This window comes from Polyodon spathula, chromosome 13 (assembly GCF_017654505.1).
Source record: "Polyodon spathula isolate WHYD16114869_AA chromosome 13, ASM1765450v1, whole genome shotgun sequence".
NCBI lineage: Eukaryota > Metazoa > Chordata > Actinopteri > Acipenseriformes > Polyodontidae > Polyodon > Polyodon spathula.
The window spans coordinates 9,144,057-9,171,753 of record NC_054546.1 but is presented as its reverse complement, the minus strand read 5'-3'; the positions used below and the strand labels follow the sequence as shown (position 1 = coordinate 9,171,753).

Genomic DNA, 27,697 nt, shown 5'->3' with positions numbered 1-27,697 from the left:
CACCTGCTAGAGGAGGACACATTTTACAAGGAATGACCTCCTGTTACAGTGTTGTATTGATTTACTGAACTGCAACTTCAATAATTAGATGCATTTTGTAAACAGGGTCATGATGGGGATCCAGCAGAGTGCAAACTGTTGTGGTTGGATGAATAGAAATTCCCTCTATGGAACCGCAGATTATTCTGCTAATCAGCCCAAAAGAAAAGCAAAGGTAGTCACTTAGAAACTGACATTGAATATTACACAGATATGAATAATGCCCAGTAGACACAGAATTATCCAAACTCCTCTGGCGACCCGCAATTTGTTTTGATAATTATGTTGACGTCTGAGATGCTTTTACTGTGTTGGGCAGTATGACTACTGGAGTGCCATATGAATAATCTCAATAGGACAGATTTACTGTACAAGGCTAAATTGCTTCTAAAAACTAACAATAGAAAACTCAGAATGTTGTTTTCATGAAATTAACCACATTTTTAACATGAACATAATGACAAACAAAAACTTAGTATGGCCTTCCCAATGTATACTTTATACAGTAATTTGGAATGATTAACAAATGTATTAAAAAAAAAGGCCAGAGCACACCACACTATTCTAACTAAGTAATTAATACTTTTTTATTTCTTTAAAGCATTTAGGGCCTGAGTTCCTCCGAAAGCCTAGAGAACCACAAACAAGCTTGGAACTGTCAGGATCAATTGTGGTAAATAGAAGGAATCCTGGTTTTTATTGTGGCTGTGTAATGTGCTTTCTACAAATAACACATTTTCTCTTGAACATTTTTCTTATGTTTTGAAAATTCAATATATTATCTCCTTTGGTTATTTTAAAACATTTTGATACTCCACTTTTTCTTCATAACAAATTTGTATTCCTGTAAAAGACTGCTTTTTTGTAACTTTCAGACAAAGAAAGGCAAGTCTAGTTCCTCTCAAAGGGATCTCGGTGTTATTATGCCAAACGGACAGTATATTGAAGTGAAGTGTGATATCAAGTCTAAAGCTAGAGATGTCTTTGACTTGGTTGTGGCTCATGCAAATCTAGTGGAACACTTCTACTTTGGTCTTGCTTTCATTGATGGTAAGTGAGTTTAATTAACTATAGAAAACACATATATTGAAGGGGAGTAAAAACTCAGATGCCTGTATAAGTAATCACCCCCCCCTTGGACATTTTCACAGTTTGTTGTGCTACAACCTGAAATCTTGATGCCTTTAAATAGGATTTTTTTTTTCTTTTGATTTACACAACCTACTCAACACTTTCAATGTATGAAAAAATGGAGTGGGGTGAAAAAACAAATCAATTAAAAATAGAAAAACCTGTTAATAAAAAACAACTTACAACTAATAAATAAACGAGCAAAACAATAAATTACATTGCCAGTTAAAGCTGGGCCTCTTTTTTAAAACTGATATCTGATATATAATATAAATATTAACAGCAAGCTCTTTTATGGCATGCCCAGACAGGTATGGAAAAACAACTAACCATTATGGGTTTGTATGTAATACTCTGTATACTGTACTGTACATGGTTATTATGTAGTTGGTCTCTATTTTATTTTAATTTTTTTAATATATACACACTGCTGTGAAAAAGTTTTATACTGGTAGAAGGCACAGGTGTCATTGTCCATCCATCAAGTCAAAAGCACCTTTGACCATTGTTCCATAGTCCAATTTCTGTGTTCTTGTGCATATTTTAGCATTTTAGTCTTGTTCCCCTTCCTTTACAGAGGTATTCTTACTGCAACACAACCTTTAAGACCTGATTTCCAGAATGACTTTTCTACTGTTGATTTGATGGACAACCACACCTGTGCCTTCTGACAGCTCTGTTGTCAATTCAACACTTGTCTTTTTTCTATTTCTTAAGGATATTACCTTCAAGTATGGCTCATCCTTGTTTGACAGCTTTTTGCTCCATTACAGATGATGTTTCTCTGTACTTGTTGATTATGCTTCGGATACCACACCTTGAAAATCGAGTGATGCGAGCTATTCTTCTTTATGCAAGTCAAGGCTGTTATAATAGTAGAAAAAACCAATGGAGGCTTTGAGTAGATTGTTGATGCTCATAATGCATCAGAGTAGAAAAATGCAACATGTCTAAGACTTTTGCACAGCAGTGTGTGTGTGTGTGTGTGTGTGTGTGTGTGTGTGTGTGTGTGTGTGTGTATATGTGTATATATATATATATATATATATATATATGTATATATAGACACACACACACACACACACACACACACACACACCTCTAAATGCTCGGTTTTGCTGAGTGTTTTTTTTTCTATTTATTTTTCAGACAATAAGTTTTTCTTTGTGGATCACGAGACCAAGCTGTCGAAAGTTGCTCCCGAAGGCTGGAAGAAAGCAGCGCCCATCCGTACTTTTACTTTGTTTCTTAGAATTAAGTTTTTTGTGGATAACATCAGTTTCATCCAGTGAGTGAAAACATACGCTGGTACTAAAGCCTGCATTGATTAAATATAATCCTTTTGGTTCTGGTTTGGTTGTGAGCTTTGCCTCCACGTCAAATTACATAATTAACACTGTCAAAGATGAACAAAACAATGATCCCAGTTACAAGGCCAAGGAAGCGTAGATGCGAGTTTCTAGTTGACTTACAGTAGTGCACATCTGTGAACTGTTATACTACAGTTGTACTGTATCATTTCTTTCTTCATAAAGACACAGACTAACTCGGCACCAGTACTATCTACAGCTGCGGAAGGATATCCTTGAAGAAAGATTGTACTGTAGTGACGAGACGGCTCTACAGCTCGGTGCTATCGCTCTACAGGCAGAATATGGGGACTATCTCCCGGAGGTATTTTATGCTTTTGCCAGTGTTAGGTATTGTATTATCAGGAAGTGGGAGACTCAGTGAATTTAAGAACTGATTCACTGATACATGTCCTTGAATCATTTCCTAACTGAAACTCTTTGCAGTGTTACATGATTGCAATACATTTAATAAATGCAAATATCTTTGAAGAGTCATTTCTTTCTGACAAAAAAAAACAAACCCACGTGTAATGCAATGCTAAATGTTCATATTCAGATTGAACACATTTATATAATGTCTGCAAGTTAAAGTAGCTTTATAGGAAAGTAATTAATGTGTAGCAATGATCATTTAACTGAAGGCATATCATTTTTTTCTGATAAATATATCAATGTATGTTAAGGTGTATGGGAAGAATTACTTTCAGCTGGAGCATTACATTCCTGCAAGTGTGATGGAAAAAATGGCCTTGACATGCTTTAAAGAGGAGCTTCCGAGATTACATGCCAATTATATCAGACTGTCCACTGAAGAGGCAGAAATGGAATACTTGAAGGTAATACATTTTATTAAAAAAAAAAAAAAAAAAAAAAAAAAAGATATATAATTCAAGCCTTGGTGCATGTGATACAATGCAGAATGTTAACACAGTTAATAGCTGAAATATTACTTTACAACTTGTTGCATATAAAAAAATAGCCTGTGAAATCTAGGAAAAAAAAAAAAAAAAACTTTTTGTGTCACCAGGTTTTGCAGCAGCTTCCAGAATATGGGGTGCTTTTTCATCATGTTGCATGGGAAAATAAAGCTGTGCCAGGACACTCGGTCCTTGGGATATGTGCCAAAGGCATCATTGTTTATGAAGCAAAAAATAATTCCAGGATTGCAAGCCTTAGATTCCAATGGCGGGAAACTGGAAGTATTTCTTCAAGTGTAAGTGTAACTCAGTTAATACTGTGAAATGTGTGGGTGTGAACTTAAAAATGAACAATACATATGTCTACAGTAAATGTGCTTTTGATTAAAGTTACATTAGCCCCCTGAACATGGGGAAGTTTGAAAGAATAGTATCCCCTGAATATAGAGGGCTAAAACGTGTGTTTAAAAAAATAATAATGAAAGAAAAAGTGTAGGAATGCTTTATTTTTCTTGAACAGAGGAGGAAATTTATTGTGGAGAGTCGTTCAAATGGGAAAAAGCACATCTTTCTCACAGAGAGCTCAAAGATTTCCAAATACCTTGTGAGTCTTTGTTCTGCCCAGCACAAATTTCAAAATGAAATGAACTCTCGAGAACTCAGCCTAAACCCTCCAACAGGTGAGTGCAGCATTGTTTTGTATTTTGTAAAGTGCCTTTTTTTTTTTTTTGTAAAAAAGAATTGTAAGTGCCATCAGTTTCAGTGGTAAACAAATAATCTTAAATATATCTATGAGTTCTAAGACATTTACCCAATCCAGCTATACTTGAAAAGAGTGGATATTTTGTTTTAGATACTGTAAACCTAACCTGCTTGTGTAATTGGCTGTGCTGATTGTGAACCTCTACTCCTCAGAGTTCTTTACAGGCTGTGAAATGCTTTAGAGATTGTGATTTACAGGGATCAGCGAGGCTTTAAACTGACATTGAGATGATGCACTATTCCAAGCATAATGCTGACAGCTTTTGTTTTAAATAATTTTTCTAGAAGAAAATAAATACCCTGCATTAGAAGAAAGCATATCAAGGTATGCTGCTCGACACAAAGGACTAGCTCAAAGGTTGTCTTGCTCGGAAAGTGTGCTAAATCCCTCCCATCTGAATGCAATACCAGGTGATGTGATGAGCAAGTCTTGTGATGATATTAGTGTTGAAATAGAGACTGGGTCTGGAGATGAACCACAGATTTGGAGGTAGGTTTATAATATTGATTACCATAATGGAACCCAATTCACATATAATGTTTTATCAGCAGCCTGTTTATATGATTTATATAAAGCTTTGTATTCATCAAACTGTCCTAGACTACTGTTTCTTTTGTTGTTTTTCTCAGTCGTAGGAGTTAAAAACAAACCTATTATTCACTGTAATTATATAAATTGTAAAATTAGGGCATTGTTGCACTAGGGGCTGAACACAGTAACGTACATCAGCTGATTATGCAGTACCGCATACCCAGATCTTGCTAAAAGCAACAGCTGTTTGGTAAAATGCAATTATGTTTCCATTAGATAACAAACAAATGTAACACATGCAAATGGTTGTCTGGTTTTGACACAGCACATCTGTCTTTTAGCTTTTCAGATGCTCTTTCTCACTTAGAAACATGCTCCTCTGTGCAAAAGAAAGAAGGACATTTTGATGGTGCACCCGGTCATTCAAGCCACCCCATATTAAATGGTATGTATTGAATTCATAAAAAAAATTCATCCTATTGGCAACAGTTGCTTAGAGAGACTCTCTTCTAGGTATTGGATGCATGGACCACCAGGAGTGTGTTGTTTCTATCGGCTGTGTTAAATTCCGTTAGGACAGAGACTTTTATTTTTTGAGGAAGAACAGATTTTTAATTCCTACCAGTGCACCATAATAGACATAGCTCATTTTCCACCTCAGATAATAATAATAATAATAATAATAATAATAATAATATCTTTATATAGCACCTTTCATAGTGGACCACCATTACAAAGTGCTTTACAGAGGTATGCTGTGAACTGCATTAGATGCAAAGTCACTTAGACTAGGGCATTTATTTAACATCTCATCCACAGGATGGAGCACAAGGAGGTTAAGTGACTTGCTCAGGGTCACACAGTATGTCAGTCAGTGGCAGTGGTGTGATTTGAACTAGTGACCTTCTGGTTACAAGCCCTGGACTTTAACCACTGGACCACACTGCCTCCTCCCTAACAAAAGCCCAGGAGGTCTCTAGTCTTTATTACTTTTGAAGTGAGCATAATGGACTTGGAGAGAAAACACATCATGTTATATAACACATGATAACACAGAAACCCTACAGTAGGATATGATTTTCAAGCAATTTACTCCTGGATAGGCATTGCTTTTGGCTTATCTCATACTGTATCTTGGTTACAGTAGGTTTATACACTGAGATATAAACCTTAATTATTGCATCACTGTATTCTTTCAACTGGATCTTGAAATGATATGATATCTTTAATAGGCACTCATATTAAACCAACATAATTGTTGTTAACTCTGTACATACTGTATTATGCAAGGATCATCTCATACCCATAATTCAATTGAGAAACAGACTGTGTGTTGTTAGGGAAGCACATTGATGGTATTTACAGTAGTTACAGCACCAAGTGTTTTTTAAAATACTTCTGATCTCTATCTTTTACAATTTTAACAGTAGTAGAGAATCGATCTGCACTCCACCTCTTGGGAGGTAATTTTGCTATTTCATTTTTAAATGAACCTTTTGCTTGTTTTTGAGTTTTTCTCTTACAAGCTGGTGAATTGTTCTATTTTCAAGCATGCTACTTTCATTTGCTTTTTTTGTGTTTGTTTATCCTTACATCACTGGGCTATGCATGGATTTGTGAAGCAAAACTTGTTGGGGTTCTTGCCTTACCAGAAAAAGCAAACCTTTGTTAAGAGGCATCTGTTTATATGTGTATTTTAGGTTCACAAACTAAGACAGATTTGCCAGAGAGAGAAATTATCTGTGCAACGTTGAAGAAGGACCCAGAGCTTGGCCTTGGTGAGTAAATTGAGGCTTCAGTACCTTATATAACCAAAAGCTACATGGCTCAGGATACAGTTTGTTTTATTGTAGATGAAGATTAATCAACAAATGACTAAACAGTTCTTAGTATCATGCCTTTGTATGTTTTAACTATTTTGGTTAACAAATGAAACAAAAAGCTATAAACAGTGAAACACTGCATGAGCATGTAATTAATAGAATACCCCCCCCCCCCCCCCCCCCCCAGTAGCTTTCAATCTTTATTTATTTGCTTTTGCTTTATTGAGCTTCTCAACTTTTACTTGTATTAGGCTTTATAATTGTTGGTGAAGACAAAACGGGAAAATTAGATCTTGGAATCTTTATTGCATCCATTATACCTGGTGGCCCTGCAGATAAAGATGGCCGTATTAAACCAGGTAACAGTCCCTGTAGTAAAAGTCTCCCTTTACCCTTTTTAACATTATAAATTAAATTATAGTGCAAATGTTATAGTGTCAGTTGGCGATCTCTTACGGCTGTTTATTTACCTCAGGTGGAAGGCTGATTTCATTAAACAAAACAAGTCTGGAAGGAGTCACATTCAGTACGACTTCTGGAATCCTGCAAAATTCTCCAAAGGAGGTGGAACTTATTATTTCTCAATCAAAAAGTAGGTTTTAAACTCTGGTTTAAGTCCATTCCAATGTATTGTGTTCAGTCTTAATAAACAGCGTCAGTACGGTTTGAATATTACTCTCTCAGATATGCATTAACAGGTTTTGCTACTCATAATATTCAAATTGGTGAATGATGTGTGGTGGACTTCAATAGACTTATTTGACCATGTTGATTTTTTTGTTGCCCGCTACTAGATCATGAAAGCTTATAAATATATCTGCAATTGTCTGTAATGCCTAAAACAGCCATACCTTACTGTATATTCCAGATCAAACAGCAAAACAATGGAGCAAGAAACATAAGACACAAGGCAACCACTGCAATATAGAAGGAAAGTATGACTCCCAAACAACATTAACCACAGAGAACCACTTATCCCACAATGAACTTGAGACAATAACACCTTGTTCTGGAGCAAAAGTACAGGCGGTTCGGATCATGGGTACCCAGGTACCAGTCAATTAAAATACTGTTTTTATTAGGGTTAAGAAAAAATGAAATTTTAACCTTTCCTCTTTTTATTCCATATAAAAAGAAAGTATATTGCTTCAAAGAGAATATACTATACAATTTATTCTCATTAATCCTTCTACTTTTAGTCATTGCAGTATTGTTATATTAAATAGAAAACCAAATATTCTAAACCTGGCATTGTATACGATGATATTTTAAATGATGCTATATTACTGTAGATGCTCCATGTTCACAATAGACCTGATTAACTGTATGCACTAACTTTCCATATAAGTAACATTGTGTAAACATAAGCACTGCAGCATAAATACATTTGATAATATATATTTCGATTTATGATTGTCATAGGACGGTGGACCAGAATCTGTGCTTAAAGACAATGTAAAGCTAAGTGAAGTGTACTGTGTAGAACTAAGAAAGACTGATGGAAGCCTTGGAATCAGTGTAACTGTAAGTAATAAATCAAATGTGAAAATAGTATCTTAGAATTATTCTGCTGCTGGTTTGATGGTTTGTTCTGGGTAATTATATTACAATGGTATCCCAGACGAGTCTGCCCTTTGTAATATACAGTATGTGCTATTATTAGCTCATAATAATGGCAAATGCACATACAGTAGACCTCTTATTTCAAACAAATTGGTTTTCATCGAAGACAGTATCAAGGTGTTCGCATGTATGTGTATTTCATTAGGCATGAACGTAACAAGCTTTTGAAATATATTTAGGGTGGAGTGAACACAAGTGTACGTCATGGCGGGATTTATATCAAGGCTATTGTACCCCAAGGAGCAGCTGACCGAGATGGGCGAATCAGAAAAGGTATTTAAAGTAGCCAAAGGGTTTGTTTGGTGATGTGGATTAGTTGCTGTAGGTAGGTGTGCTTACATGTCATTTTAAATAAGTAGTACCTGTAAACTGGATAACCTTCCCTGTAACACAAACAGCACCAGGCATTGAAAGACTAAGCTCTACAGGTATGCTGACAAACTAAAACTAGGTCAAGTCAAAGCCAGGAAAATGGATGGACTGGAATCATAACTGTACTCCCATCTTGTTGTTGCCATGCTTGCTCCTGAGTAGAATGGTGATCGTGCTGCGATAGTATATGTTTAATTTGTGAACGAAGTAACAGCTACCCTGACCTGATTGTTTCCTATCTGCTAGGTGATCGCCTGTTGGAGGTAGATGATATCAGTCTGCAGGGTATCACTCACAAGGAAGCTGTAGAGTGTCTGAAGAGAACAGGAGAGGTTTGTTTACAGAAGCATGATGCAGTACACTGTGACAAGCTGGGCCTTTGTATAGTTTGACTGCAAACTTTTGAATCCTCAATAGATTGTTTGACACTGTACTTTGAAACTAGAATAAAAAGTGTACAGACAGTACACTCAGCATAGGCATTGTGTGAGAGTCATAATGGTAATTGCAGTGCATTCTGAATTAGGTTTGTGCTGAGCATAACGTATATCACCCAGGGGCGAGACCGTCTCAGTGTGATAATGTACCATTTTAATTGGCACACTACCTGCGATAGCTGTAGAATATTGTTATTGAAGTGGTAATGTGAAAATACATATACAGCATTTGCCAGCTACTGTACCGTTACAATAAATATAAGTCTAAAAATAATAGTGACTAAGACCACTCACAGCAGGAATGTTCAGCACATTTTGCCTGAGGTCAGTTATCACCTATTGAATGCTCAGTCTTAGATGTCAGAATGTTTCAAAATAAAAATGAACAGAAATGACAACGCATACACAAATGTCGCCTATCAACTAAAGAATAGCTCAGAGGAGCTACATAACATGTTTCTCATTAGTACTGAACCTTCATTTCTATTATTATTTTTGTAATAAATACCTGCCACTGATTAATACATGTCTGCACAGGTCGAGTATGTTGTGACACATCATAGGGTAGTATCAGCAGGTTTTATTGATGTAACAAAAGATCAGACTGCAATTACCTTTATGACTGTGCTCAGACTTGTTTAAATATTGTTGTTTTGTTTAAACAAATATTGTCGTAAATGCTCCTTGTAAATCATCTCCCTAATCAATGTGTTCAGGGAGAATAATGTGAGCCACATGTGTAACATGTTGTTTTGTTAGGTAGTTCGGTTGCTTCTGCAGAGAGGACATCACACAGCCATAGAGAATCACAGCCCAGGAACCAAGAGAGCTCCTGCAGCCATTCATGTCAGTCAGATAAGAAAAGACAACTACACCGCCATTTCTATGGCAACACCCTTGTCAGTCAATGTCAAGGACTACAACTTTGTGGTGGATGGTAAGAAATGATAATAAGAAAGGGAATAGTCTTTTAGTAGCACTGTCATTTCAAACAGCGACGCTGACATTGAATTTACAGAAAAATACAAATATTGAACCATTATTCTAATGCCCTGAAGCAGAATAAAATTATCTAGTGTGTCGAATGTATTATGTTATAGTTGCATGCAAGTATGCAACAGGTAGATACTCCTGAGCAGACTTACTGGTATATAGGGGTGTCACAAAGGTTAATGATAAGTGACTGTAAAAGCAGCAGTACAAAAAGATTTCTTTGCCCATAAAGAATGATGTTACTACAAATACAGTTGCTTTCATGATATAAACATTTATGTCCACGTCACAAATAACATTTTAGGTAATATATGTAGACATGGTTTCATGCCAAGTATACTGTACAATATCCATTGGACTCACTCTCAAAATAAATAAATAAATAAAACTGCTGTATGCTCTACAAATATGGCTTAAGGTTATTACCATTATGTTATATTATGCCTTTTTTATGTTTTAACAGATAACACTTTTGAAGTAACGTTAAAAAAGAACATTAGTGGCATTGGTTTCAGTTTCCTGCAGATGGAATCTCTTCCGGGGGACGGAGGGGGCATTATCAGGATCAAAAGACTTTTCCCAGGACAACCAGCAGAGGAAAGTGGGAAGATTGAAGTTGGGGATGTCATTCTTGCTGTCAATGGGGAATCAGTAAAGGGGCTGTCATATCAGGTAAAAGCAACACAAGGACGTTTGCAATCAAGACCTGCATGGGTTACAACTGTTTAATATGTCTGTAATCAGCAGATTCCAAGTGTTGCACATATGAAAATTCCAACCTTTAATGATTTAAAATCAAGTAAAAAAAACAAAAGAGAAAATTGCTGCTGTCTGTACTTTTTTTAAAAGGTATCCTATATGTTTCCAGTGGAAATAATTTTTTTTTCTTCTCTTAATACAGAAAGTTCTTCATCTTTTAAGGGGTGCCCCGCCTGCAGTGACACTGTCTCTGTGCAGACCAGCTTGTGGTGTACTTCCAGAAATAGACACTCATGCAACGGTAAAACATAGCCTTGTGTTTGCGAGAAGCATACAGAATGTGTGTTAGTGTTCTTACTGACGGCATTTGTAACTTAGTAGTATAGTATAGTTCACCATTAAAGCAAGTCCACCATGCTGCTATGTACAGTATTAGGCAACTATAATTAGGAGCAATTAAAAAATCTTCATTTTGCTATCCCTGATTTATTCAATGTATGCATTTGCTGAATTCAACCTTTAAATGAAGAAATAACTTTGAATAAGTAATTTTAAAAAATGTACATAACACTCTTATAGCAGATTTCAAAATAATTATGTATGTACATTTTTTCACAACTCACTTAAAAAACCGTGAGGAATGTGTTTGCTGTCCAAGACGTCTTCCATAATCCCCCCCCCGTCAAGTTTGTTAACCTGCTGCTCCCTTGAACTCACTAATGAGGTAGAACTGATCTGGATAACGTGGTTCTGAGACCACAGGACCTTTACAGAATGTGATTGTTTGTGTTTTTTTGGTTGGGATTAGCTGCGTTTCAAAATAAACTGATTTCTGAACTTGTGGACATACATTTTGAAAGACATTAAACTGCTGTCCATCTGAGTTTTAACCTATTACAGATTTTGGTGGATCCGGTAGATTGGTGTGTTGCCAAAATTTGATCTGTTTTTAACTAACTGCTAACAGCTAATAAATGGTAAATTGGGAACTGATTTTGATTAGTATCCTGAAACTAGAGTAGGTTAGCAATATTTCTAAGACAATGTAGATTTTATTATCAAGGGAATATTGTATTCTGTTTTCCAATTTTATGCAATGAATTTACTCTATTTATTATTATTTGGTTTGTAGACTCCAGCACCTTCTCCCGTTAAAGAGATGAAATCAAGATTAGCTGCCTTCCGCCAAACAGATGTCACAATACATGAATATAAATGCGCCCTACAACAACAAAACGAGGAGAGGACTCAATACAGGGAAGGTCATTCCAAGGAACCAGAACAGCAGGAGGATTTTACAGTTTCAGACTGCGACAGTGGCTCTGAGTTAGATGAAGGAAATGCCGCTTTTTCACATTGCGTGACAACGTCGCCTCACCATAGTAGCCATTTTTTCAGATTGAAAGGAAACACTTCACCAACATGTACTACTCTAGCTGAAGATGTAAGACAAAACTGCTACTCTGAATGTGATTTAAATAAAATCTGTGAAAGGTAATGATTTATGTGTTTATATCCTCAACTAACTTAAAATAAACAGTTTCTGTTGCGCTTCACAGTGTATAAAAAACAACAAAGCCTGCTGGAAAAAGAAAAAAAAAAACCTGTAATGAAAACATATGCTTGTGTGGAAAGAATTAAAATATAGCTTTTGGTGATTTCATTACAAATTTAAAAGTATTTATCATTACTTTTCTTATCTTTATAGTAGCACAACAGAAGAGATGGATGAAACAATCGCTTATTGCCAGCTGGATAAAGCATCGCTTGATGAGGAATATTTGACAATCAGCTCAACGTCTGTTACCCCACCCTCTTGTAGTTCCAGTACCCCCTTAACCCTGATCCCCACCCCTCAGCCCCGAGCACTAGCACCGTCTCCTCAGGCTCAGGTTCAAGTGGAAGAGCCACTCAACAGCAGTGATGAGTGGGAGGATTTAGAGGAGGAAAAGCAGGAAAAAGTAAGAGTGCTCGAAAATGTGAAGTAACCTTGCATATTTTAATTAAGTCTTACATTTTCGAAGCACTAGGCACCCTTTCACCCTGCAATAAAAGATGCAGAACTCTGCTTTGACACCAGCGTTTAACTCTCTTGCACTTGCACTCAGACACTCCCAGTCAGCATTAGCAAAGGGGTAGTTGCTGGTCTATAGCAAGTTTATGGCACCTAAAAAAGTGTGGGTCATCACCACATAGTAGGTGACAGTTTTCCAAAGTGTTCTTTGTCACATCACAGTCTGCTAATATAGACAAAGAGATCACTTTTAGTTTGATTTACCCTATGGGTGATCCAGTACTTGATCTTGAATGATAACACTGGCCCTGAAATCGTGTTGGTTGCTTTTCATTTCTGATCATGCATCATTTGTAGTGTAATTAACTTATTAAAGTTAAATATTGTGTAGTACAGGTAAACTAGATTTCACAACGCAAAGGACACTAGCGCCACCAATGGGTAGCATTTGGTTATTTTAATACATGTTATAAATGTGATTGCAAACAGCTGTACATTCTAGAGTAATTTCAGTGTAGTTATCATTCTAGAGTAATTTCAGTGTAGTTATCAGTATTCACAATATAAGCTACTTGTCTCTATTGTACATTGGAAGACATTGAAAAAGATTCTTAGTCGAAACATTTGCCATTGAGTTTCTTTTAGTAATTGTAGTATTGAGTGTATTCGTAGTTATGAATGAGAAATGTAGCACAGAACACTAATGATATTTTATTGCGTAAAACCTCTAAATTACTGTAAAGTCTCAAAATTAACAAATCACAAAGGTTATTTGTCATTACTTTGAACTGGACATTTTTATATCAAATATTATAATCATAACCCTCAAATATTCCCTGAATCTACGCCACCACTGGACAGAGTGGTACTATAGTGTAGTTGTTACAGGGGGTCCCCCCTCTGTATCTGCACTGAAAGTACTGAACAGTTTTTTTGTCTTCAGTGTTTTCCTTCACAGAAAGTAAAGTTCAATACAGCTTTTTATAGTAGATCATGAGCTATCTCAAGTTGCCATAAAAATATAAAACAAGAAACAGCAACCAGCGTGTGTGTGTGTGTGTGTGCGTGCGTGCGTGCGTGCGTGCGTGCATGTGTGTGTGTGTGTCCGTGTGTGTCTGTACAAGATAGCACTCACTGTGCAGTAATCTCTTGTTAATCACCGCCCCCTGGAGTGCCTTAATGATTCATTAACCCCCTGTAGTGCCAAGGGAATTTTTAGATTTTTATTCTAAATAATTTAAAAATGTATTCCAAATGATGGGTATTCACTAGACTGAAAAATAGCTTTAACCCACCACTGTGACAAACTATGCAGTCAATGGAATCCATTTTCAGTAATTATGAAATGTTATTTCCATTCTGAAATGTTACTTGCGTTCCTTTCTACAGCGTGTCTCCTACGAATCTGAGCTGTCAGTCACATTAACAAAATCTCACTGTGGCAGTTTTGGATTTACTATCGTTCGAAGTAAACTGGATGGCTGTTACTACATTCAAGATATTCTAGATGACCCAGCCAAGGCAGATGGCAGATTAAGAGCTGGGGACAGACTGATTGTGGTACATAATCATGGGGAAATGGGGACTTTTTTTATAATGCAACTAAACTATAGCATTGAGCCAAGCACTGCTTTTAATCAGCAAATGTGTTCTGCTTGAAAAGCTTGTAGAATATTAACATGCATTAGAGGTGTATACAAAATCTAGTTGACACAGCTTTTCTTTTCTAAAGAAAATAAATACATTTAAAGAAAATTATTTGCTATTTTTATCTTAAAGCTTAACTATGTACAATATGTTTCAAAGACTTGTTTTTATCACAGGTGAATGGACAGGATGTATCCAATGTTTCCCATGATGAGGCTATGTCTGTACTGAGATGCACACCTAATAAACTAATGGTGACTGTTGGACGGGTTGTCCATAATCTGAGGGCACCCCCCTGTCCTGAAAACATTCCAGACATTGTCCTTGTGAGGAGCCCGAGTGGACAGTTAGGTACGAAGTAATACATCTACAATCTTTTTTCACATGTACCCTACAGTATTACAATACAGTTCAAGTCATATAAAACAACACAATACATTCTACAGCATACTAAACAAATGTGCATTACATCCGCCTCTACAGTATAGGGAGTTTAATATTTTTTTATTTCCTGTCAAGAGTATTTTAACTCCTTCTTAAAGTCTTTTTTGAAACATGCCTTGATAGAGAAGTTTGTGAATTTTGAAAAAAAAAACTCAGATATATCTGAGTGAAAAGCCATTCTTTAGGTGTGCGAAGTTCAATGTATTTGAGAAGAAGGGTGAAATTGGTGAAGCAAAAGGCCAAAATATGTTTAGCTCAAACCGTAGACAAGACTATCCTTAATGCTGTTAAAAATCTAGATGGATTTGTGTTTATTGGTTGCGTTGAGTATGTGCTATTCCAGGGATTAAGCTAACTGGAGGAATTGGCAGCAAGTGGCAAGGCATTTACGTTCTTGAGGTCGTTCCAAGCTCTCCCGCTAGTGAAGAAGGCAGTCTTCAGCCCAATGACAAGATACTGTACATCTGCGGTAAATGTACAATGGGTATGAGCTTAGAGGACGCTGTGAATGCTTGTGAGTCAGCTGCACGGAGAGTGGAGATCAAGGCTACAAGGTAAAACTGACAGTTTTTCAAACAAAGAACACGTGTTTGCTCTATTGTTGTATAATCGCTTATATAAATCAAAGTGCCTCAAGCAAATTGCTTTTTGCAGTGTTATTTATGTACCTAACAGCTGCCTTACATATGTATTGCCTGTCTAAATGTAGTGTTATTAAACATAATCGGTATTGTCAAGGGCCTCAAGTGTTCCAAATTGATTATAGTATTAAACATGACTTCATTTTATTTACATTTTTTTTCAGAGATGATCAACCAGTGATGCCAAAAGGAAAATGGAATGGTAAGATACTGGTTAAGGACTGTTTGACAATAACATTTTATACTGTAGCACAACTAATATGTATACAAAATATATGTATATATTTGCATTACATACCAGCTGTGTATTTATCTACAGTATTCTGAAAACACTTTTTAAATTATTATTTTTTTATTTAGGAGACCAGTTTGTATAGTATTTGCTGAAATGAGATAGCATCATTTGTAACTTCTTGAGAGAGGTTTTATTATCAATTTTTCATTTGCAAAATATGGGTAATACCGTTTTTGTTTACTGTTGCGTACCCTGATACTTTACTGTGATCTGGCCCTTGTCAGTCCAGCCTGTTACATTGGCAGGACCTTGCTGTGCTGTTCTGTGTGACACCTCTATAAACAATCATAAACAAAACATATCAACTTAATATTCCAACAAATATAATGTCTCTCTGTCCAAACTTACTTTATTCAACAATTGCTTTATATTTCTCCTCTCAATAAATATTATGTTAGTATAAGTTTAATAGAGTTGACGAATATACAGTATTTTTTAAAAAAGTGCATTTCACTTTCACAACACAAAACATTGTTACAGTGTTGAAAATGGTAAGCATATATTGTATGCATACAGTACATTGAGGTGTTTTTTGTTCCCACAAATTTATTCCAAACGGAAATCATTCCATTCAGCTGTTGATGTCTTTTCCCCATTTCCACTGAATGTCAGTGTCATCATGTCCTTTAGTGAGCAAGTCAATTCTTAAACAAATAAGTCAGCTTGTCTATTTAACCTTCCCTTGGGCTAGTGTACTTTATTGCTTGTCAAACACTCAGGGCAGACTAGCTTTCTCAAAAGAGGAGGCTATGTGGCTGAAATGGATAGAATCTTAGACTCAAGATTTTATTCTAGCCAGAAGTGACATAAATTAGACAAAAAGCTGTTCTAATGCCTGCCAAGGAAACTGAGGCTTCACTGAACGCTTCAGTGGTTGAGTCGACATTTGGAGCATCACGTCAGTTTCTATTAGGGCCAGCTGTTTTGTTTTTGTAGCTATGATACGTACAGGGTACATAATTCCCAGCATTCCATTTCGTGTTATATGTATATTTAAGAAGTCGTACAAGGCCGAGTCATTGCAATAGCAACATATACAATTAAAAATAACAAGTAAACAGTTGTTTATATCAGCGTGTTTACACAACCATTCTCACTAGACAGCGATCGCTAAGTACAATACACACTCAGAATCGCTTTTGAGACAGTCTTAGGTATGATAGGATTCAATATTTTAATGCTGATAGATTTTCGGAAATTCTTTTTTTTAAAGGATTTCTAAAAATACCTGCTAATTTTTTTTTTTTTTGTATGTATATTTCTCATTGAGTGAGTAAGTGGAAATCAAAGGGTGTACATTCTCACTACTCTTTTTTTAAAATACAAATACATCCTCACTGCATTATATAATAGTTCTTAAAATTTTAAAGAACTAAAGTAGTTATTTACAAAATACATATTTATAAAGCAAGTTGTTTAATAAACATGTATGTACTGTACAGTGCAACTGCTGCAAATGTAAAGCATTTTCTTATTTAAAAAATGCATAGTTGTGTAAATAAGTACAAATATCTATTTACATGTCTGTTGTTAGAAAATAATATATTTTACCTTTGTTTTGTTTCTGAAAACTAGGATTATTTGAATGGGAAAAGGAAATGAAACTATTCCCTCGTTCTGAAGACCAGAGCCCTCTGAAACAAGAAGAGCAAGGTCAAGACAGTAAGGATTCCAGTTTCTTCTTTTTATTGTCTCTGTTCTGTAGTATCACTTATCTGTTGACGGATCGAGCTTGTCCAATTCCAAGGTAGTTTATAAGGGGATTAATTATTAGCAAGCTGGCTGCCTCCACTGGAGTATTGAAGTGCATTTTTGCACATGATCTATTAACCTAACAGATCTATCATATGCATATAACTCCAAGAGTTGCTGAGAAACTGCTAGCTGGGAGGTAGAGATAGAAAAGGGGAGTGTTAATACCTGGAAGAACAGTACTGTGGATGGACAATTATCTCAGGAACGGCTCACCAGAGAGGACTCCTTTGTAAGTTTCAAATGAAAAATTACAGTATAAAATATTAACATATTGGGCTTTTTTTTTTTTTTTACAAATTAGCATTGATAAAACTTTGAGGTTGTAAATGACACTTATGGTTTTCCAGTTTCCAAAAACAAGGGATTTCAAAAAGCAAAGTTGTACTTTAAGGCATGTGAAGTAAAATGTATGTTTTTCCTCTGTAGTTACATAGACAATGACTTAGAAATGTTCCAATTCAATTATTGACTTGGTTAAAGTTTACAAGTGTGTTTGTTTTTTCTCTCCACAGCAAAACAGTTGGATGAAGATACTGCTAACTCTAGACAAATATTATCTAGCGCTTCCGAACATGAGGTTATGATTTGTTTGTCAAAATTACATCTGTATTTAAATTTAAACAGAATGTATATCATCCCTATTAGTCTGTTCCCCACTTTGTTTAGTTTTTAAAGCTTTGTAATTGTATGACTCCTGCTTCCTGCATTAATATTTTATTGCATGTATTGTCTTCTTTTTTAGAGATGTTATATAACCCCTCACACATTTATCAGTGTTCAGTAACCTCTTTAAATAACGCAATTATAGCATGATGCACTTGCCCTGGCTTGTGCCATAAAGTATTTTGTTAATCAGTGGTTTCTTGTAAAATGAATAACAGGTCCTGATCATGTTGAAGACTCAATGCTGACCTGGTTTCTCATTCCAGTGTTCAGTAAAATGACCCCTTGCTTTCTTTTCTATGTAGAGCTGTATAATCCAAGTTGAATTCAAAAAGCCGGAAAGAGGAGGCTTTGGATTTGCTTTAGTGGGAGGCAACAATGGAAGTGTGCTTACAGTGAAGGCAATCAGTCCAGGCAGTGTGTCAGATCTCGATGGAAGATTAAAAGTTGGAGACATTTTGTTAGAGGTACAGTTAAAACAAGGCATAAATACAAATTGTATGTCTACAGTATTGATCTTATTTCCACCACAACATGTCTGGTAGGACCTTACTATTGGTACCTTAGTATTCTGATCAAGGTATAAGAAGCTTATGTATTGTTATTCAGATGTCTGAGTTTGATTCTGTTGTATAATTATATTCTTTGTTGTTAAGATTTTAACATAGCATTTTATAGTCACCTTTTGTGATGTAAATATCAATTTTGCATAGACTAAGTTACCTTATCAATTCTGAATATTCTGATTGAAGTCGAGTATGATTTTAGTCAATTCTAGTGATTAATTCTAGTAATGGATTTGCCGATTCAAAGATTTTTCTAAGTGATCAGACTTAAACTGCTTCTTCATCGATTGCGTGTTGTCCTGTACAGAAATATATAGGATAAAAAAAAGGCATTTGAAATGTGCAATTTAATACAGAACGTGTTTCAGTTTAATAGAGTTGAGATATTTGCCTTTCAGGTAAATGATGATATTGTGTCTGGCCTAAGTCACAGCAAGGTTGTTGAAATACTGCGGAAAGCCAAGGGAACTGTGAAGCTCACTGTTTGCAGAAATACACCTGCAGGTTCAACAAGTGAAAATCACACCATGCAAACCACTTACACAAACACAGAACAGCTGGGTGAGTGCGGCCACGAAATATATTTCACTATGAGTATAAATAAATGAATATTAAATTGTCCGCTAATATTAACGTTGTCAGCTAATAGGTTTTCATATGTCTTAATTAAGCTTATCGTTGGATTTAGAAATGGAATAACCATTTCAGTTCATTCCTTTCTGCTATGTTGTCATGAAAGGTTGTGATATACCTACCACAGAGCAGTGATAGTATGGGTGTTCATTGTATGATGTGTAATTCACAGTTCATGACCGTTGTAAAGGACAAGGAGGTCTTGCCAACACAGATGTAAAACCAAATTTAAAAACCATGCAAGCATTAGAAAAAGAAGAATCTGAGGTAAATGAACAGTAGAAAAAATCTAACATTTAAAGTATAAATTTGTCTAGACATATTGAAAAATGACTTGTTATATATTTTTTAAACTATTGCACGTTAAGTTATTTGTAAGCCTTAAGACGAGCTTGTATAACTGCAGATATAGTTCAGACTATATTTTCAGTCTTCATAGTTATTGAGAAAATTATAATAATCTAATCTAATATAATAATCATCAGTGCCCTCTAGTGGGGAAAAAGCATGTTCAACATTCTCTGTACTGTTATACTGTACTTTTGCACTGGCCTCAGATGGGTGAGGTATTGAAATTGGATTAAACTTTGTATAGATGTTAATAATAAGATATTATACTACATTGTGGTGACCTACGTTTTCATGGTACAACTTGCCTGTTTTAATTAATGTACTTGATGGTATTGCGTATAATTACACACAAGACTGGCTGGGGATACCAGTATGTTATTAAGACACTGTTTGCTTTTTTTTTTTTTTTTTTTTTTTTTTTTTCTCTTTACTTCAGGAATACACTGACTCCGGTGTTTCAGTCACAGCTCATCAGCAAAACTCCAGGTCAGCCCTTTGTGTCCCAGATATACTTCAGCCCAGCACAGACAGGTAGAGCGCAAAATATTTTTTAACAAAAGAATGGATTTCTTGAGAATATTTGTTTCACCAGTCTATTTTCGTCACCAGATGGCAACAGAGAGTTGATAGTTGAGTTAAAGGTTTCCAGCCACTGTTTACTCTGTCACTGCTGTTGTGCAATTTCTGTGCTTTGAGTAAAATGTGTTTGGGGAACAGGAATAATATTTTTTTACAATATACAGAAAGAAGGCAAATATGAACTATCCTCAACCATAGTTTTCTTATATTACACTTTTAAACTAAGACATTTCATCAGAAATACTAATTTGTGTGGGACTGACAATCAGTAAGTGTCATTTCTACTCATATCTGCGTAATTTCTATTAATATCTACACATTTTTTTATTAGCAAATTAATTAAGAAAAAAAAACACATATCATTATTACTCCTCCATAAACATTTATAAATGCTGTGTTTCCAAATGTGTTTTGTTTTAACTTCCTTTTCATTCTGTTTATAATACTGGCAAAGCTATTAATGTTTCAAAAAGAAAAATTTAGAATCTTCTGATTCTGGTCAAAGTCAATTTTTTACTTAGTGTATGAACTCAAATACATAACTCAATGCTAGAATCGTGTGCAGTTTAGCTTTTAAATATTTAAAATATTGTACCGGTATGTGTTTTTGAACACAGCTAGAACCAATAATATCTCAAAAGAAAAGAGGACACACAAAAAAAAAACAGATACCTGTTCAGAATTTAAACAAGGGCCAATGGGCTACTGTTCATTAACAGATTCAGAAATCCTACTTTTACTCTAAAGAAGCCTGCTGAATGTTTCTAAATCTGGTGATCTTAGCAAGTGAACCCTTTTGAGAATTACCAGATCTGATCAATGCATTTATAGATTTCGAGGACCTCTTTCCCTGACATCTGCTGCAGCACAGTGGGAATTAGTGTAATTTTTTAAACCAAAGAACCTTAATCTGATGCATTGGGTGGACTTGAAGAAGCCTAGGGCTACCAAAAATGTAGCTCAGCCGGCTACCAGACAATTCCGATAGTGTTACACAGGACTTGTAACTGTGCTGATATTAGCACACAACATTGATTTTTCTAGGTAATTTTTATTTAATTTTATAAGGAAAAAAGTAATATGCATATTTATATACTGGTGTGACAATGCACATTCCTGGCAGTGGAAATAAAGAGTAGGCACCTGACATATCTGTCAGAGTTACATTTTAAGAAATGTATTATTTATCCATTTGTGGTGTAATTTAATCTGAGTTCAGGAGCTAGCTAGTTCATCCAATTGTCTTTTTCTTGAAGTAAGAGCCAACCCCATCTAGTGACAGTCTTTAATAATTTACCCTTTAAACGGCACTGGTAACTTTACCCATGGTAGAGGTGTCCTTGAGAAGGTTTGATGGGCATCAAAGTTATCGAGAGGATGCACTCACCGTGGGTCTTTGAAACCTCGTCACCATGCAGGGACCCACAGTTCTGTACTATATCCAGTAGCTGAGATTCCTAATAGTCAGCGCTATAACATAATTAAAAAAAACTAGTGTCTTACTTTTCCCAGAAGCTTAGGTCCTCGTTCATACATGTACCATGAGACTAAAATTAAGGAAAAGAAAAACAGTGATTCAGATGGATGGAGCAGTGATGAGGATTCACCTCATTCTTCTTTTCGGGAGTTTCTACCATCTACAGGTAAAAACATAACAGTGCATTAAATATTCAATACCAAGTTACCAATATTCTGTTGAACCGTTTGTATCAAAAACATACATACATATATATATATATATATATATATATATATATATATATATATATATATATATATATATATATGTATATATATATATATATATATATATATATATATATATATATATATATATATATATATATATAATATATATATATATATTATATAATAATTACATATTGTCTCATTCATATTTGTCTTTTCATATCATGCATGTTCATAAGTGAAAAAATTGTCTACAATCTCCAATTTAAGCCAAACCCCAGTCAGTTCATATTATTTTTAACAAGTAACCGTTTTGTGTGAAGAATTTAGGTACTAAATGAGATGTAGAGCCAGATTTTGATGAAACAGGCAAAGGTTTGCGCTGAATTTCACGTTGTTGTTTCATGTTGTGATTTTGAAGGGTTTGAGCTGGGCACTAGGAGGCAAAAGCGGCTAGTAGCTGCAGTACTGTAAATAATAAGAACATATACGCTGCATATATATATATATAACAAAAATTTGAAAAAACTTGAATGGGAATGGCTGTGCCCGCATTTAAAAGAAACCTCCACTTTCCTGGTTAGTTTCAGATGCAGTCTGTGCCAGCATCAAAAACGTTCAAAGTTATCATATAAATGAAGTCACGCCCTGGAGGTTATGACGACCACTTGGACTAATGCAGAAGGAAAAGGACAGGGCAAAACATGACACCAAAATCTCAGTACAGGGCACAGGCAGTTTGCTCCCATTTGCTTACAATTTTATAATCCAAATCGGGGACAAACACGTTTAGAGGTTTGCCTCCTTATCAAAATTGGGCCCTTACTGTTTTGTTTACAAAAGTTTGTTGTAGTTGTGGGATTGATTTATAAGATTTGGAGTATTATTACAGGAAGTATCTAATATTGTTATTGTTTAATACCAATGCTAAATTAATATTTATATTTACATGTATGTTTGAAATAAAGGCAAAATGATTGTGTCTGAAGAAGAACTCTCCCGTTTGTCTGTGGTGAATCCACTCAGAAATGGGCTGTATTCTGGATCCAGTCTCTGTGTCCTTATTCAAATACTTCAGCAGCAGCTTGATGAACAGCAACCACTTAAGGAGTTTATGGTAAATTCTTTTCATTTCATCCTGCCCTTTTTAACTGCATCTTATATTAGCCTTAGTCTCTCCTCTGTTTATAATGTATTGTATAATCACACTTTCTCTAAATAGGGTTTGGAGTCTTTTGTCAAGTTTCAGCCTTTAACAATATAAAAAAACTGTAAAAATGTGAGTCAACTTTTCGTGAATGAGGCCAGTTTCATTATTTATTTATTTTTTTTCTTTTAAAGGCCTTGGAACATTTAAAACCCTTTGACAACTGCCTTGTAGGAAAATCTCTTGAGAACAGAGACAAAAACAGATACAGAGACATATTGCCTTGTAAGTTTTGATGCGTTCTAATATATAAAAAACATTTTATCAGAATTAAGTTAAAGGCTCCAAGATATTCACAGTGTCACAAGACACCATGAAATACTCATAACAAGACACTGTAACAGGAACTGGCCAAATGTAGGATCAGGCTTTAATTAAAAAGTAAATTTGTTAAAACCAACTGTCAGCATTGACAGAAGTAAGGGTGTGCAAATGCTTTTCTGTTACATCATGTAAGTACTGTTTATACAAAATGTGTTGCATCAAGTGGCACACTAGGACTAGCAAGTGAGACAGAAAAGTTAGGATTATCAGGTGCTTATGTACTACTTTGGCAGGTAGCCCTCCTCAATCTGTTCCAAATATGAGTTTTTTTGTGCCTGGCTTCTGTCCGCTATGAAGGAAAGGTGTTTCTCAATGAGCTGCATTATCAGCCCACACACTGGAGGCCTTACGCTACTGGATGTGCTGCTCTGTTTATTTATTATTTCGGCTACTGGCTGTCCATCTGTTCTGAATAAAGAGTCAGCTAAGTGTGAGGCCCAGGTCTTGTCTGTTATTTTTATTGGAAATAGTTCAAGAAATGTATTGCTTTTCAAGAACCCTGATGCCACCCATTGTGGAGGATACCTTGCGTGTTTCATTTCCTTCTGTTAAACTCTCCATTCCTATCCTTTTCTGGTCCTGAAGTCAGTATACAGTTGAAGTTGCTCCTTTTAGTAAAGACATTGAGAATGAGAGAACTTGAACAATGCCGGATCAAAACGTGTCATTCATTTTTTTATAGAGCCTGACAAAGTATCTTAAGACTATCTTCAAATATTGTTCCAGCTCACACAACAGTGGTTTATTTTACAGTATAGAGACATGCATCAAACGCATTCACTTATTCCGATTTTTAACAGTTATTTAATCTTGCAGATGATAAAACACGGGTTCCTGTTGGAGAAGAACAAGGTTATATAAATGCAAGTTACATCAAAATGTCAGTTGGCCCAAAAGAGTACTGTTACATTTCATCTCAAGGACCCATGCCTGGCACAACTGATGTATTTTGGCAAATGGTCTGGGAGAATAAATCAGATGTGATTGCAATGATGACTCAAGAGGTGGAGCGTGGAAAAGTCAAGTGTCATAAATACTGGCCTGACCAACTCAACAAGCCAGTGGATACAAACAAATACCAACTTATTCTGGACAATTATCAGATTCTAGACTATTTTCAAATTAAAATCATTAGGATGATTGAAAAGGAAGTAAGTGGCATTATTAATTTGAATTTCATAATTTTAAACTTTACTTAATTTTGAGCACTGCTGGTATCTACTCCAAGTATTTACAGTATAATCAATTATAACTAATTACTGACACCCCCTTTGAAATTAACATCAGAACTGGGGAGTATTTCCGAATTTCACTTTTGGATCTTAGATATATCTTACAATGTCTATTCCTCTTCTCAAGTTTGACCAGTTTAGGTGAAAAAAAGGAATTTGCCATTCACAATCCCTAAAGAGCAGTAGCTAGGGATTCTGAATATTATTTTTGTCTGCTCTGATTATCATCTTTGATCTTACATTCCAGAATCTGTTTTGGGAAATGTTTATTTTGATAGTGATTTTCTTTTTACTTTTATCCTCTGCCAGCATAAATACAGAATACAGGCTTCACTGTGTATCGGTTCCTACAGGGTTTCTTAAAGCCTGTGTTACAAAAGCTCTACTTCTGTCAAGGTTATAACAAAAAAATAAAAAATCATTGGATGACATAGTTTAATTTTGATTTATAATTGTATTATACACAAATGTGTACATACTCTATTGTAAATAGTAGGGTTGCAACAATACAACATTTACGACTTCTTGTTTTCAGTAATTTGTCAATTTATATATTTTTATTGAAAAATATGACTCTAATCTGTATCTTATATAAATACGCCATTAAATACAACTGCTGTCAATTTGAATTATAAAACTACCATTTATGAGATACTATGGCACTTGTAGAATGTCTGCGATTGGTGCTCACTGGTTATTGTTAAATACACAGTGTTGTATTTTGTCATTTAAACCAGTAACACAATGTATTATGAGAGTTATCTTATGGACGGTAGCTATTATTGTACCATAGTAGTATCATGTAACTGGTGCTCCAGCCCTAGTTTCTTACACACTGTCATAACTGAAGGGTTTGCGTTTGTGTTTCAGAGTGGAAATACACACGTGGTGAAGCACTTGAAATTCACGACCTGGCCAGACCACGGCACTCCCAGGTCATCGGAACACCTCGTAAGGTTCATTCGCTACATGAGATCAGTTCAACGATCAGGACCTGGAATTGTTCACTGCAGTGCTGGAATTGGGAGGTCTGGGGTACTCATCTGTATTGACGTTATACTCAGCCTGATCGAAAAGGATTTTGATGTAAGTGCAGTTATTTCCAACATTAAACTAATAGTATAGACAATGACATTTCGTTAGCGGATGTCAGTGTATCATGTCTAGATATGCATATAAACTTTCCTAATGAATATGTATGTCTCTCATAGGATGAACAACACTTAAAAGAGCTATATTTTAAAGTACAGTATCTCTATCTTGACAACACTTCTCCAGTTGTGAAGTGTTTTGGTCTGGGCATTGCTTAGCAAAAGACCTTGTAGGTAGAAAATATGAGTGATGATAAACTAAAATGATATTCTCACATATGCTTGACAAAATTAGCTTTGCCTATCTATTTGTTATGACATGTTATAGTTACGGGGTGTATTGCTGTTTTTTTTTTTTCTTCTGCAGATTAATGTAAGGGAAATAGTGAAGGAGATGCGACAGCAAAGACATGGAATGATACAGACAAGGGTAAATTGATTAGAAACTACAGTGTTATGTTTTAATGTAGAGTCTGTATTTTTTTATGTATTCATCTTTTAACCAGGAAAAAGAAAATCATTGAGACGAGGCCTCTGTCCTGGCAAGATGACCAAAAACAGATAGCAATCATTTCACATCTCTATAAACAGCATCACTCTAAAAGACAATCTCATCATGCACTCAATCTGGGATCAGAAACATTTACACTTCGATAATTCTATAATGACTATATACTACACAAACTTGTATATTTAGATCAAAGTCTTCTCCCAGATATATTTATAAAACAGAACATAACAGCTAGGGTCCTTTCCCCTTTCCTTACATGATTGAAATTCCTTCAGTTACAGATTCTATTTTTATTCTGTATGGAATTTACATATATAGCACTTTTATGTTTAAATTACTAAATCAATGTTAAGCCTGTACACAGTACCATTGCATTAAGTAAAATCCCACCTAGCAGCTTGATGCTCATGAGTAGTGTGTGTCATGTGTAGGGCAGTAGTTTGGAGACTAGCACAGCATACACTATTGCACTGCACACCATGTTAATACAGAAAAACAGGGGTATGAGCAATGTGCTTTCATGCTAGGATGTGCACACATTTCCAAATCTCATGAATATGGAACCCAGACATGCTTTCAAAATCAATATCCCTTTTAGGATCTTATTTAAGGTCCTAAACCACCTTTACTGGATATGCTTAATTTCTCTTGGTGACCAGCGCTAGTATGATACATTGTATAAAATAGCAAATATATTGTCATATTAATTATGCCATCACTGTACCATTTAATATTTTATATAATGATGTCTTCTTTTCAGGATCAGTACCAGTTCTGTTACAAAGTCTTGGTGGAAGTTCTACAGGGCATTCTGGAACTTCATGGTAACCAACAGCAACAGCAAAAACTGTTTTGATCAGTGTCAACTTTAGTTATTCCAGTTTGCAAAGGACACATTTTGTGAATATGTTTTGAATTATTTTTGGAAATATATTGTTTTTGTAAATTCTAAGTATCCCCTTACATATCCTTTAGTGCACCATTTGTAACATGTAAGAATTTGCACAGCTAAAACCATGTATTAATACCTTTGAAGCTACAATGCATGCCTTTTATTCATCTTGCCTTGCCAGTATAACAACGTTGATGCAGTGAGTGTCTTTTCAGTTCAACATATAATGTGCATTGTTACGCAAATTGTTTTGAAGGCTTATCATTCAGTATTGAGATTTTCAAAGGGAATACCAGAACCACTGGGTACAAAATTAACCAGAAGACCTAGAGTCTTATGGGTCCAAATGTTTTTCTGTTTGTGCCTTACAAGATTCACGAATGTACTGTTACTCTTGGCAGCCCCTTTTCTGTGAAATTATCCTTAAATCCACCCTAGAGACTGGTGGTGGAGATATTGGTGTGTGAATAACAGGGGGGGGGG

General features: G+C 35.4%; 1 protein-coding gene across 4 annotated transcripts; it reads left to right on the top strand.

The window, feature by feature from the left end:
* Nucleotides 1-55: 55 nt before the first annotated feature.
* On the top strand, nucleotides 56-27,697 carry LOC121326137 (tyrosine-protein phosphatase non-receptor type 13-like). 4 transcript variants are annotated; one of them, XM_041269318.1, is made up of 39 exons: nucleotides 56-214; nucleotides 641-712; nucleotides 915-1,089; nucleotides 2,320-2,458; nucleotides 2,706-2,844; nucleotides 3,206-3,358; nucleotides 3,550-3,735; nucleotides 3,960-4,119; nucleotides 4,487-4,691; nucleotides 5,075-5,178; nucleotides 6,434-6,511; nucleotides 6,808-6,915; nucleotides 7,032-7,148; nucleotides 7,425-7,606; nucleotides 7,979-8,080; nucleotides 8,359-8,452; nucleotides 8,798-8,883; nucleotides 9,748-9,925; nucleotides 10,445-10,653; nucleotides 10,883-10,981; nucleotides 11,813-12,174; nucleotides 12,389-12,641; nucleotides 14,084-14,254; nucleotides 14,518-14,692; nucleotides 15,129-15,339; nucleotides 15,591-15,628; nucleotides 17,297-17,383; nucleotides 17,989-18,053; nucleotides 18,445-18,606; nucleotides 19,104-19,266; nucleotides 19,511-19,605; nucleotides 20,126-20,220; nucleotides 21,784-21,911; nucleotides 22,926-23,074; nucleotides 23,299-23,389; nucleotides 24,305-24,639; nucleotides 25,591-25,806; nucleotides 26,179-26,241; nucleotides 27,083-27,697. In XM_041269318.1, the coding sequence occupies exons 1-39, from the start codon at nucleotides 89-91 to the stop codon at nucleotides 27,176-27,178; spliced, it is 5,667 nt and encodes a 1,888-aa protein (XP_041125252.1). In that variant the 5' UTR covers nucleotides 56-88; the 3' UTR covers nucleotides 27,179-27,697. The 4 variants fall into 4 exon arrangements, with proteins under 4 accessions (XP_041125252.1, XP_041125251.1, XP_041125253.1 ...); XM_041269317.1 differs by having other exon boundaries at nucleotides 21,781-21,911; XM_041269319.1 differs by lacking the exon at nucleotides 6,808-6,915 and having other exon boundaries at nucleotides 21,781-21,911.

Excerpts from the sequence above, each read along its gene's own strand:
- LOC121326137 (XM_041269317.1), top strand. The coding sequence starts at position 89 with ATGCATTTTGTAAACAGGGTCATGATGGGGATCCAGCAGAGTGCAAAC. Across the intron at positions 215-640 it reads AGCCCAAAAGAAAAGCAAAG|CATTTAGGGCCTGAGTTCCT; the intron begins GTAGTCACTTAG and ends ATTTCTTTAAAG. Across the intron at positions 15,340-15,590 it reads GTGGAGATCAAGGCTACAAG|AGATGATCAACCAGTGATGC; the intron begins GTAAAACTGACA and ends ATTTTTTTTCAG.